General features: G+C 44.3%; 1 protein-coding gene across 1 annotated transcript in view; it reads left to right on the top strand.

Annotated features, from left to right (window-relative positions):
• The window catches only part of LOC110070271 (uncharacterized), a 31,133-nt gene extending 20,552 nt beyond the window's left edge, over window positions 1–10,581 (top strand). The window contains 3 exon segments of the mRNA XM_078386791.1: window positions 5,398–5,587; window positions 6,671–6,797; window positions 8,555–10,581. Coding sequence (XP_078242917.1) covers window positions 5,398–5,587; window positions 6,671–6,797; window positions 8,555–9,813 — 1,576 coding nt within the window. The 3' untranslated portion in view covers window positions 9,814–10,581.
• Window positions 10,582–14,248: the final 3,667 nt, after the last annotated feature.

Raw genomic sequence — 14,248 nt, 5'->3', positions numbered from 1 at the left:
TGAGTTTCTGTGGTTGAACCAGGGATTTGAACCCAGATCTCCCGAGTCATAGTCGGAAGCTGTGTCCGCTGCCCCCTCATGTATTGTTGACCAACTACATGATTTTAAAAAAATGAAGAGAACCCATGCTTTGTAAAATTGTAAATAAAAATGAATAAGTTTTGTAAGCATTCTCTGCTTTTGGCACAGTAATATTTTTTGCACAGTAATGGTTGCAGCTCAGTGAGTTAGCCGCCTGGATGTGGAGCTGGAGGTTGGGAGTTCAATCCCCCCGTGGTGCCTCCTGAGAGAAGAGCCAGCCTGTGTAGCCTTGGGCAAAAAGTGCACAGTGCCAGGCCGCCCACACCCCCCACCCCAGAGAAAAGGGGTTGTAGACCCCTTCTGAGTACTCTCTACTTAGAAAACCCTGAAAAAGACTGTCATAATTCAGAATTAATTCAATGGCATTACCTGACAGTTCTTTGAAGAATATGTTTTCCTTCCTTTACTTTACTTTACTTTACTTTACTTTACTTTACTTTACTTTACTTTACTTTACTTTACTTTACTTTACTTTATTTAGACTTATACCCCACCCCTCTAGACAAAGTCTGCTCGGGGCGGCTTACAAAAAATGATAGAATAATATACTTACTAAAACCTAATAATACAACCAACTAACAGTGGATATATACATTCTCAAGATGGGAGATTAAAGAAATGAAACAATTACGTAATTGACTGGAGGGAAGGCCTGCCTAAAGAGCCAAGTTTTAAAATGGCTTTTAAAAACACCCAGCGAGGGAGCCAGGTGGATTTCCGTTGGCAGAGTATTCCACAGCCGAGGGGCCACTACCGAGAAGGCCCGGTTTCTTGTTCTTTCTTTCCGGGCCTCTCTTGGGGTAAGGCCCCCCAGCCGTCCCTGCTGGCTTTGTTGGGTGATAAGAGTAGACTTGGGTGGGAGAAGGTGATATGCCAGGTATCGAGGTCCCAAACCGTTTAGGGCTTTATATGTCATCATTAAAACTTTGAAATCAATGCGGAAACGAATGGGCAACCAATGCAAAGCAGCCAGGGTGGGGGAGATATGCTGATATTTCCTCACCCCACTAAGGAGCCTGGCTGCCGCACTTTGCACCATTTGAAGTTTCCGCATCAATCCCAAAGGCAGCCCCACGTAGAGTGCGTTACAGTGGTCTAATCTCGAGATTATGAGCACATGGACAAGAGTAGTGAGGGCCCCCCCATCAAGATATGGTTGCAGCTGGGTAATCCGCCATAGATGAAAATAGGCAGAGCGGACCACAGACGCCACCTGGGTTTCCATGGTAAGCGCCGGGTCCAGGTGTATCCCCAAGCTGCAAACCTCGCTCTTTGTGGTGAGGGTCGACCCCCCCAAACGAAAGGGAGTCACCCACGCCACTGATGGAAGGACCACCCACTCTCAAGACCTCCGTCTTATTTATTTATTTATTTATTTGATTAATTTATATGCGGCCCACTCTACCCAGAGGTGTCTGGGCAGCTTACAACAATTAAAATTCAATACAATAAGAGATAAAATGATTAAAATACAATTAAAATACAATTAAAATTGCCATCAGGACCCACAGTTGATGTTATTTCAATTAAAAGCCTTCTGGAACAGGAAGGTTTTGACCTGGCGCCGAAATGTCGACTCCCCCGACGGCAGGAATGGTGGTCTAGCAGGGCCCTGGCAAAAGCTTCTGGCTTTTACATCCTCCCTCCCCTCCGAGCCAGGTTTTGAAACCAATTCCTCACTGATTTTTCAAGCACCATCCAAGAATGACTGGAATCACCGCACAACTCTTGTGAACAAATTCAGCTTCTCATCCCATTCTCTTTGTGTAGTGCAGACCTGGGCAAAGTGCGGCCTGAGGGCCACATAAGACCCGCGAGCTGCTCCTGTCCGGCCCACGGACAGTTTTGAACATCAAAACCATTTATAGCTTTTTGTCTAAAGTTGATCAGTTGCTTATCTTTCGTTTCGTTCATTTAGTCGTTTAGTCGTGTCCGACTCTTCGTGACCCCATGGACCAGAGCACGCCAGGCCCTCCTATCTTCCACTGCCTCCCGGAGTTGAGTCAGATTCATGTTGGTAGCTTTGGTGACACTGTCCACTGTTCAGCAATGTGGAGAGGGGGGATCTGCTGCTTGGGTAACAGCCTATCCTCCATATTACCTTACCCGGGCTTCATGCTCTGGAGAGGACACTCCTCGATTTAGAGCATGTTACCATAGTCTCTTGAGACTGAAGGATGCCTATGGACTGTCCAGCCACCTCATCCTCGGTCGTCCCCTTCTCCTCTCGCCTTCACACTTTCCTAACATCAAGGTTTTTTCCAAGGAGTCTTCTCTTCTCATGAGATGGCCAAAGTATTAGAGCCTCAGCTTCAGGATCTGTCCTTCCAGTGAGTGCACAGGGTTGATTTCCTTTAGAACGGATAGGTTTGTTCTCCTTGCAGTCCAGGGGACTCTCAAGAGCCTCCTCCAGCACCACAATTCAAAGGCATCAATTCTTCGGCGGTGTGCTTTCTTTATGGTCCAGCTCTCACTTCCATACCTCACTACTGGAAAAACCATAGCTTTGACTATTCGGACTTTTGTTGGCAAGGTGATGTTTCTGCTTTTTAAGATGCTGTCAAGGTTTGTCATCGCTTATTTTTAACATACCGCAAAAAATCTCTTTAGTATTTGTGAAGATTAACAAATATCGCTGTTTCATTTTAATTTTAAGTAAAGTTGGTTCGGCCCCCGAATACAGTTCAGATTTTTCATGTCCACACACACCCCCATAGAAATTAATTGCCCACCCCTGGTATAGTGCCTGTTGCTGTTTCTGGTGCAAGGAAAGAACTCAAAAAAATTTCAGAACCAGAGACCTCATTTGCTGAGCTTTCCAGCAGTTCCATAACGATGCCTGATTGTGCCCAATAGCAATTTGTTCCTTACTGATTTTTTTTCACGACTACAACTCCCAGAATTCCTCAGGAAGCATAATCTGAGTGCCTGGGGGATCCTGGGGGCTGTAGTCTAAAGAACCAAACAACTCCACAAATCTGCATGCCTGTATTTCCCAGGAAAGCAAGAATTGCATTGCAAGGATACTATAGCTCCTTGTTTTATAAAGCAGTGGTCCCCAACCTTGGGCATCCAAGTGTTCTTGGACTACAACTCCCAGAATCCTTCACCACCACCACCTCTGCTGGCCAGGATTTCTGGGAGTTGAAGTCCGAGAACATTTGGAGGCCCAAGGTGGGGGGGGAAAATCACTGTTATAAAGGGTTAAACAACAAGAGATGGATTCCTAGAAAGGAACTTAGATTAGAAATTCTGGTGGTTTGAACAGAGAGAGAAGATTCCTAGAGAGTGAGCGTCCGAGACAAGAAAAGAGATAAGAGAGGCACAGATTCCTAGAGGGGAAACACGCCAGACAAGAGAGAGAGTCTGGCTTTTTAGCGAACGAAGAGAGGCTGGAAAGGTGAGCAGGAGGACTGTGGGCTTTCAGAGCAAATATTACCCCCCCTCGCCAAGTGCTCAATCCTGTCTTGTGGGTATTTGATACTTTGCAGATGGTTGGAAACATGATCCTTGAAGAAGCCAAAAAGCGATGGCTGTTTTAAGGGCGGGTTTCAGCTTCCTTTTCCTCTGCCCACTGGGAATTGCATGGAGGTGAGGCTGAACTTGAGTGGTTTTTTCCCCTGCCCTTTTTGTTAGGATTGGGTGTCCGTTGCCCTTCCCACACCTCTGGCACCTTCGATCTGGCTACAGTGGTCAATTGACTAGATGGGTGGGGTATAAATGCAATCAATCAATCAATCAATCAATTAATCAATCAATAACCCTTCCAGGGGAAGTGGGGGGGCAGCCAATTCAAAAAGGGGCAGATGCACTCCCCCCCCCACACACAACACCTCCGACAGGCAACACCCACGTCTGAAGAGGTTCTTGATTTCTCCTCTTCTGCCAAGCCAGGAGCCCTTCCCTTCCACTCGAACCAGTTTCCAGGCCGTTTGGACCAGTAATTAAGGTAAAATGGGATCTAATGAAGGAGAAAGGAATGGTATATGGGGAAGGGAAAGGGAGAGAGAAAGGAAGCAGGAGGGGGAGAGGAAAAAGACCACGTAGGTGTCTGATGAGAAAGAAAGAGAGGCAGAGCGAGAAATGAACTAGTGGGAACAGATCTGAACGGCTCAGGTTTTAATCTGGCACTCTTGTGGAAGGATCACCACTTGTTTATATAAACTAGTCATCAATCTTGTATATACAATTAAATTAACTTTAATACATTCATTTTATTAATAGCTCACCACGGTGTCCCAAAATTAAATTACGACAAATAAAGCAGAAAGGTAAGCAAGAAAAGCTTTAGTTCCAGTTATGGGTTGGATTGAATTTATACGATTTCACAGAGTACAGCAACGCTGTCGTGTGTAGAGGATGTAGGGAAGTGCTATAATTTGGGTGAGTAAATATCTACATCTGAGTTACGTGTAATGAAAATCGCTTGTTAGGTACGTCTGTTAGGTCAGAACGGTGAGGGTTTTCTTTTTAATATATTAGGCCACAACAAAAGAAAAATAAAGGAGACAAAAATGTTGTGGCACCTTAAAGACTAACTGCTATACTTTAATATGGGTTTTTATGGACAAATCCACTTCCTTGGGCATATATAATTCATTGATATGGATTCTTCTAATCTGTTTAGTTTGAACAGGGGCTACTTTGTACTAGTCATGATTGACATCTAAAGTTCGGGGGGGTGCTCTGCCAGAAGCAGGTGTTATGCAAAATCTTATTTTATTTTAGCTTATTGTTTGGCTTATGGCACTTGGGATATTATTTAGGTCCTTGGGAAGCTAGAATCCTTTAGCCGTGCGATGAGAACACTACAGCGGATTGCTCAAGACTAATGGGGATGTGACACAACACTGTCCTTGAGAGCTGTCCCATTCAAAGTCATCATGGCCGTGATGATACCCAGCCCCAGGAAGGAGGAGAAGCCAGACACTTACTTATATATTTGTCTCTTTATTTAAGGCAATTAAGTAAAGCTTTTTTTTAACATAAGTATTCTCGTGGTTGCCAGCAAGCATCGGAATGCAAAGCATCTTCCGACCTTGAGAGCATTATTAAGCATTTCTTCACTGAACATCTCTTTGGCTTCATAGGAATTGATTTTCCTTTGGATGTTCTTTGCCTTAAGAGAGAGCCTGGCAGAAAAAAGAAAGCCATTTTTGATCACGTCGGAGGCAGGTTGTATCAAGAATTGGAGAACAGAGAAGAGGAGCTGACCAACCTAGAAGTTAGAAGAACTCCTCAACCCACTCAGGCAGGTTCTGAATGACTCTGGGTTAAAAATGGGGAGACCCCCTTCAATTTAGACTTCCAGCGCTAAAGCCACAGCAACAAGCAAAGGTTGAAGGTCCTCGGCCTCATGATCCTGGAAGAGTTTCTAGCTGTCCTCAGACTCAAGATGGAGAGCTGCGTCAGAAAGGGTGGAGTGGAGGCCAGTTCTCAGGGCGTAGCCATGGCTGAAAGTTTCCTCCTGAGCCAGGCAAGGGAGCAAAGCCTGGAAGAACAGCAGGTGAGAAACATTTCATTGTGGTCGTTTCAACGGGTTCCCAAAGCGGGGAAATCTCGTTACAATGTCACTCAAACAGGCATAACTCTGGGAGGCAGATGTCTTCAAGGGGAGGAAGATCCACAGATGACCTCTGTGCCGCTAGATCAGAGGTCGTCAACCCCCAGTCTGCGGCCTGGTGCCGGTCTATGGCCTGAGCTGGACTGGGCCACAGAGACAGACCTCCCCCATGCACGCCCCTCCCTACAGCTGCTTTGCACACATGCGCACATGCCAGCACTGGCGTGAGCACTCCCTCATCCCTTCACACATGTGCCTGTACAATGGGGTGGGCATGCGTGTATGAGGGCGTGCAGGTGCTCCTGTGCATGTGTGAAGGGGTGGGGGAGTGCTCATGCTGGTGCTAGCACACATACATGTGCTCCCCCACTGCTTCACGCATGTGTCCGAGAGTGCGTGTGCAGGGGGTGCCCCACTTTCCTCAGAGCCTCAGCCAGTCCGTGGTCCCAAAAAGGTTGGGGACCGCTGCACTAGGGAACCTAATGGGCAGCAAGACTACCCTGTCCGTGAGCCTTTGCATCTCACATGAAGTTTTATGACTTCCAGGGACGACCAAGGCAGTTTTCTTTATTTTGCACGTAAAAGAATGGTCCTGGAAACATATAGGTAGGGAGGGAAATTGATCTGTGGACTCTTTTTGGGTTTTGTTTTGTTTTTTGCCTACATCTCCCAGAATTTTGTTTGGGGGAATTCCAGCTTCTTCAGAGTACCAAGAGAAAGGAAAGTTCCATGTCTGTTCTTAACAAGCACTGAAACACCATAGCGCTAAAGCATTAACATTTAGGATGCTAACCCCAGGACACACCATGATATTTTGTCACCAAGTGACAGAAAAGGGAATGAAATGAGTCAAAACAAATGTAGCATCTGGAAATGTCCTTAGATGTCCATGGAAAATGCTGAGAAGACTATTCCCGAAGGCCTGAATCCTCCATCAGAATCAAGGAGGGCTTCTGTATTGCATTTAGGCGAAAAAGAACTGTTGTATTGTCTTCTGTGAGGAAAAATTGTTATATTCCCTTTTAGGATCCGGTGATCTTTGAGGAGGTGGCTGTGTATTTCTCCGAGGAGGAGTGGGCCTTGATGGATACAGACCAAAAGGCACTGCACAAGGAAGTCATGGAGGAGAATTATAGGATGGTTGCTTCTCTCCGTAAGGCTCCTTCTTGCTCTTTGTTTGATCACATAAGTTTAAAGTTGGGGGTGATCATAATTGTAATGCTAGCCCCTTCTGCTACTCTCTGTCCTTCTCTTCTTGCCTGCCTGGCTTCTGGAGCGTCTGCAGAAGGAGCCCTGAGATGGAAGACCTTAGTCAAAATTGCCCCAGAGAGTTGCAAGCTTAGATATTAGGAATTCCATCATTATCTCTTTTCGAAAGTAATGGGAAACTCCAAGATTCTTATTTATTCATTCATTCATTTCATTTCATTTCAAGATGTAAGATATAGTTTATTGGTTTAGGCCAAAGATCCATCTAGTCAAGCAACACCCTGTTTTCTCTTGGGTCTTTCTCTATGCCTCCAGGAAGCTCATGGTCAGGATATGAAGGCATTACTCCACTTTTGATGCAGTTCTTAAGCAACTGCAATACAGAAAATAGACTGCTCTTGAACGTGGAGTCTCGAACTTAATGGGACTTGGTTTTCCACAGCACTTCAGTTCAAATTCAATAGTTTTAACCTTCAGGTCCAGGGTTCCCTTCCCTGTGTGAGATCATGAACTACAACTCCCATGATTGCATATGATTGTCCTAGTCAGGCTGCCACAGTAGAGCCGACGTTTTGCCCCTTTTCCGTTGAACTCGGAGCTTAAACAAGGAACTTTTTTGGCCAACAGCTCCTGAGATGTCTGGCTATGTTTAAATGCATTGCTTCCGATACCACTGCTTCGCAACCTTGGGTCCTCAGAGGTTTGCTCTTGAACTACAACTCCCAGGAATCCTGGCCAGCACAGCGAGTGCTGAAGGCTTCTGGGAGTTGCGGTCCAAGAACATCGGGGGGGGACCCAAGGCTGGAAACCACCTCTGAGAAGGATACTAAGAATGATGCTGAATCAAAGTTAAAGCCTAGGGATAATTGATGTCGTTTTGACCCTGTTCTTTTAATAACACCTTACTTTTTTCTATTCAAGCCGAGTGGTGCCACGTTCAGTGCCTCGAGGTTGGCTACGAGTGTTGTAAGAGCCTGAGTGAAGGGGAAAACATACATGCCCAGAGGGGCAGGTGGCAGCAAAGGAGGAAGAGAGGAAAGAAGTGAAGTTTATTAAAGTAAACACATTTATTCCAGGGATAATTTAAAGAGAAAGTCTACTAATTAACTGCCTTTCTCTTTAAATTATCCCTGGAATAAATGTGTTTACTTTAATAAACTTCTCTTCTAATTAACTGACATTCTCTTTAAATTATCCCTGGAATAAATGTGTTTATAATAAACTTCACTTATTTCCTCTCTTCCTCCTTTGCTGCCTCTAGAGGAGCAGCAAAGACTAGAAGACGGGAGATTTGACATTGGTACAGGAGATAAATCATGTCTCTGGCTGAGGAGCTAGAGGTTGGAAGTTTGATTCCCTGCTGTGCCTCTCCGGATAAAAGTCAGCCTGTGCAGCCTTGGGCAAGCTGCACAGACCCGGGGAAAACCCCAGAGGAAGGGAAGGAGAAACCACTTCTGAGTAGTCTTTAACTGGAAAACCCTGGAAAGGATTGCCATAATTCAGAACTGACTTGACAGGACATGAAGAACATCAGCTGATTTCACTGGATCTACAAATGCTAACAACAGAATCAGGGTCAAATCATGTCAATATCCGTTCCTCTTCTCTTTCAAAATTCATTCAGTTGCAGGAGTTTGCTGCTTTCCGATTCCACCTCTTTCTCCGGCAATGTCAAATTCTGCCTCTCTTTTTCCCCCCCAGGAGGTGATGGACAGGAGGTGGAAGTTGAAGAAGAACCATTAAAAACAAGGCCAGGAAGTGCCGACTCTAGACAGACAGAAGAGGCCATGTCTTCTGAAGTAAAACAGAAGAAGGGGAACAAAGCATCTGTTTCTCCCAGTGGTGATGTCTGTGAAATCCCAGCCCAAGACAATGTCGCCACAGGGAAGGAAAGCCATCGGTGTCACATGTGCGGAGTAGGTTTCGTTTCCGAATCAAGCCTTATCACCCATTGGCGAATCCACACTGAGGAGAAACCATTTAAATGTTCGGACTGTCACAAGAGTTTCAGCTACAAATCGACTCTTCAGAGGCACTTGAGAATCCACACCGGGGAGAAGCCATTTAAATGCGTGGAGTGCGGGAAGAGCTTTATTTGGAAATACCTCCTGCTGTCGCACCAAAAAATCCACACCGGGGACAGACCGTTTAAATGCCTGGAGTGCGGAAAGACCTTTAGCAGCGCTAAATATCTGACGTCCCATCAAAGAGTCCACACGGGAGAGAAACCGTACAGATGCCAGGAATGTGGGAAGAATTTTAGTCACAGGGCAAGCCTCTGTTCCCACGTCAGGATCCACACAGGGGAGAAGCCGTATAAATGCCTGGAGTGTGGAAAAAGCTTTACTCAGCAATCGAACCTCATTGTCCATCAGAAGAGCCACACTGGGGAGAAACCGTACACGTGCTTGGAGTGTGGAAAGAGGTTTAGCCATAGCGCAAGCCTAGCCCACCATCGGCACCGTCACACTGGAGAGAAACCATACGAATGCGCCGAGTGCGGGAAGTGCTTCAGCGTCAGCAAATCCCTCATTGCCCATCAAAGGATCCACATGGGGGAGAAACCGTTCCAGTGTCTGGAGTGCGGGAAGAGTTTCAGGTGGAGGTTTGTCCTCCTTTCACATGAAAAAACACACACCGGGGAGAAACCCTACGAATGCTTGGAATGTGGGAAGCGGTTCAGGCACAACGGCAGCATCGTTCGCCACCAGCGGCTTCATAGGCGGAATAAGCTGTACCAATGGCCGGAGGGGGGAAAGGGGTTTTGTGAGGGCACAAACCTACATTTGCCCCAAGGAATTCACCCAGGGCAAAACCCTTACGAATATTTGGAGCGTGAAGAGAGCTTCTCTCTGAGTAGCAGCCTCATTTTGCCTCAAACTGTCCCCAGCCAATTGCTAGGCCGAAATGGGGCAGACCCACTGAATCTGTTGATGAATGAACAGGCAATGCTTAGGTAAGCCCAGTTGGTCCCATGGGCCTACTTTGGCTGGGATGAGCAGTCAGATTTAGGCCCACGAATCCTGAGACGAGAACCGACTAAAAGGTTTTTCTGTCTGTGCTTTTCTTTCCACTCTTCCTAACCTTATATAAAAAGTTCCTAGTGCGGTATAGTTGATAGAGTGATGGGCGAGAATTTAGGAGGCCTGGGTTTGAATCCCCGCTCAGTCATGGAAAATCACTGGGGGATGTGAAACTGATAAAACCACTCCTTAAATACCTCACTTACCTTGAAAGTCCTGTTAGGGTTGCTGTAAGTCGGCTCTGACTTGACAGCACATAATTTACTAACCTTATAAAAGTAGAAATTGTTCAAATTTTGAAGAAGTGCTTTTGCTGCCTTTTAGTGCTCTTGTGGTACAATGAGTTCTTCTAATTGTTTTTCCACCCTGTCATGTTTGATAGCTATTCTACTGTTTACAGTAGAAACATCACAAATTTCCTTCCTAATGAAGCCTTCTAATTCCTTTCCCCAGTTCTGAATACTTTGTAATGCTTTCATCCACAGAGCTTGGAAGTAAGTAGTTACTTCATTTTTTCAAGAAAAATGTAATTCAATTATATTGGTTCTAACTTGACGGGGAATAGGTTTACTCCTTTTGTGTTGGAACTGTCACTTTAAAGTCACCTTTACACAGAACTATGGAGTAACAGCTTACAAGTAGGGGCAGAAAGGCAGCATATACTGTAAATAAAATAAATAAAATAAGTAACATGATTACCTGCAACACTGTGGTTTTATTTAAAGAGTAATGTAAACAGTTCTTACTAGATACCTCTGAAAGTTACTTTTACAAAGCATTTTAAGAGGGATTTTGATGGTGGCTGTTCCTTTTTTTTTTTCCTGAGAAGAGAAATATTCTTTGGAGTTTTGTTTCTCAATACAGTGGTGCCTCGCTTAACAATTTTAATTGGTTCCAAAAAAAACATCGCTTTGGGAAAAAATCGCTAAGCGAAACACGTTTTCTCATAGAGATGCATTGAAAACCGGATAATCTGTTCCAATAGAAATGGATTGCTGTCCTTAAGTGAAAATCGCCATAGGAAACATCGCTAAGCGAAACAATGTTTTCCCCATTGGAATGCATTGAAGCCTATTCAATGCATTTCAATGGTTTTGCGATGTCCGTTTTCGCTATTTTTAAAGTGTCTTAAAATGTTCAAAAACGTTTAAATGCTTGGAATCGTTAGTGCACTCTCTAAAACGTGTGCAAACTTAATTTGGCTTTGTTCTGACTCTTCGTTAATTTTTGGTGAATTTTTCCCCCCATTGAAATGCATTGAACCCAAGTTTGACAGCTGACAAACGGGCACTTCAATGCATTCCAGTGGGGGAGAAAATAATTCACCAAACATTAACAAAGACTCAGAAACTGTTTTAAATGCTTGGATTCGTTAGAGCACCTTGTAAAACATGTGCAAACTTAATTTGGCTTTGTTCTGAGTCTTCGTTAATTTTTGGTGAATTTTTTCTCCCCCCATTGGAATACATTGAAGTGCCCGTTTGACAGGCTGTCAAATTTGGGTTCAATGCATTTCAATGGATGGAAAAAAAATTCACCAAAAATTAACGAAGAGTCAGAACAAAGCCAAATTAAGTTTGCACACGTTTTAGAAGGTGCACTAATGATTCCAAGCATTTAAAACAGTTTTTGAACATTTTAAGACACTTTTAAAATTGCAAAAATGGACATCGTTAAGCGAAACAGGGGACCCAAAATGCATTCGCTATGCGAAGCATGGTCCCGAAATCTCTAAGCGAAAATCACCAATAGGAAACATCGTTAAATGATGCGTAAAATTCTTTTAAAAACCCATCATTAAGCGAATACATTGTTAAACGAAGCAATCGCTAAACGAGGCGCCACTGTAATACAGTACGGTAAATATTTCCAAGGTGCGCTATCAGAATTGGCCACTAGAGGGAAGAGGGAGCATTTCCTTCTCTTTTTCTGGTCCCCTACACAATGGCAAAAACCCTGTTGGGTAAAATTACCCCTGAATAAGTTTGATGGTGTCTCCAAGCAGAGGGAGACACCCAGTTATTAAAAAGTGGATCCCAGGGCTCTCCTGATTCTCGCTGCGTATGAGTTGGACAGAAGCAGTAACTCTTTAATTGTTGGCAATCTCCCCTGGCAGTGACATCACCCCAGTTATGAGGGTTGAATTTGCGCAACAGGATTTGGGCCAGTACGTTAATAACATGAGTTACAATGGATGTCTTGCTTATTGGGAGAAATAATATTTACCTTATAGTGATGAGTGAGGTAACAACTTCCATTTAAAACATAAGGCCCTACTCTTATGGTGGAGAAGGAATGTCTCATGGTTCAAGCGCAGCCATCTGTGCCTTGTACAGCTACTTCATGCTCTTTTGTGAGCATTTAGGCAATGTGAATTGCCCAATTTTTGTGAGCATTTAGGCAATGTGAATTGCCTCACAACCCAGTGGGTCATAGACACAGGACAGAATGCATCAGCTGCTTGAGTTACTGTCTTCTGTGTGTGATTTTTGCAACAGGATTTTGGTCTAAGTAACAAAAGATAAAGTCTCGTTATTTTTGAACAATATACTGTATTGGCCAAGAGATACTTATTTTAAAATGTGACTATGGTGGTAAACAGTTTTTTAAATCCCTTGCTATTATAGCTCAGCGGTTTAGGTATTTGGCTGTGGAGCCACAGGTTGGGAGTTCGAATCCTCCACTGGGCCTCCCAAAGAGACGAGCCAGCCTGGTTGGCCTTGGGCAAGCGGCACAGTCCCAGGACACCCCAGAAGAAGAAGGGAATGGGAAACTACTTTTGAGTATTCTCTACCTGGAAGACCCTGAAAAGGATCGCCATAAGTCAGAATTGATTTGACAGCACATCGTGCTTTCTTGACAATAAAGGGTGCCACCATCTCTTTCCTTGGTTCCAAATTAGACAATATGTCTGGCTGGGGTTAGGGAAGCAGGAGAGCAACATAAGAAAACAGATTTTAACAACTTAAACTATTTTTTTTAATTTCCACATTTAAAATATTTTTCCCACGTTTTGGCACTTATTTTTAGTTTAATTTGTGGATTTGTGTGTGTGTGTGTGTGTGTGTGTGTACACTCACTCACACACACACACACACACACACACACACACACACACACACACACACACACACTGGTGCCTCGCATAACAAGTGCACTGTTTAACGACGAATCCACATAGCGATCTATTTTTTTAGACCGCTAATGCAGTCGCATTGCAATGTTTTAATGGGCAAAACATCGCATTGCGATGATCGGTAAGCGATGTTTTTTAAATAGCTGATCGGCGGTTCCAAAATGGCCGCCGGGTGCCTAAAATGTCTGCCACAACCATTTTCGCACGGTTTCCTCGCTTACCGAGGGTGCGAAAATGGCGGCGCTATCTGGAAATGTAAAGGGTGATAACAGAGAAGTGGAGGTTAATCAAACATGAAGTCAGAAATAGAAAAGAGGGCAGAGTGGCAAAATGTTTGGAACCTGTTGCTGTAGCTGGTGCTAACGTCAGGCCATCCTTCCTCCAGAACACACTCATTGTGACATGGTCAGTAACAAATACTGCTTGTGGAGCCAGAGGTCGGGAGTTCGATTCCCCCCCCAGTGCCTCCTCGACAGGCTGGGTTCGATCATCCTTAGGGTCCCTTCCTGCTCTAGTTCTGAGAAACACAGACCACAGATGTTTTTTAAAAACTAAAATAAAAACGCTCCACAAAATATACATGCACACACACTTTAAAGGTTTTGGAAACACAATCATTTGCCCAAGCAAGCCAAGTGCCATGATCAGGACTGGTGGTATTTCATGTCTGGGGAGGAAAACCAAGTCTCGGGAATCTAAAAAAAGAAAGGGCAGAGTCCTTTGTGGTTAGCTTTCTCCTGGTGTATTTCTGTACAGCCAGGAAGAATGCCACGTCAGCTTATAATGGTTTATTCAGAAGTAAATAGTCCATAACTTGGCTTAAGGCATCAGTGCAAAGAAGCAGCTGCCATCCTTTCCTCTTCCCTCTTCAGAGGGCTTTCTTTTACTGTCGTGTCTATTCGACTGTGACCCTTCAGGTAGAAACTGCTTGGCCTTGTACTATATTTAATATAATCTCCCTTTAGAAAAGAATTATAACAGTAGAAGCATTTATTTACAGATGGGAGAGAAATTACTGTAACTTGTTTACAATACAACTCCCATCAGCTCCCAACCTAAACTACTTTAATGCCATGCTTGCTGGGGTGTTTGCGGTCTAAAGCTTTTGTCTATTTATATACTGTAGTGCCCTTCTAAAAGCAGTTCTCAGGATGAAACTTTTAAGGTGAGCTGTTAAAAACCAATGAAGGTATCACTCGAATACCTGTACAAGATACTTCTCTTCAAATCAATTCA

Source organism: Pogona vitticeps, chromosome 2 (genome assembly GCF_051106095.1).
Source record: "Pogona vitticeps strain Pit_001003342236 chromosome 2, PviZW2.1, whole genome shotgun sequence".
Taxonomy (NCBI): Eukaryota; Metazoa; Chordata; class Lepidosauria; order Squamata; family Agamidae; genus Pogona; species Pogona vitticeps.
Note: the sequence above shows the minus strand (reverse complement) of the source record. Positions and strands in the feature narration are given on the sequence as shown.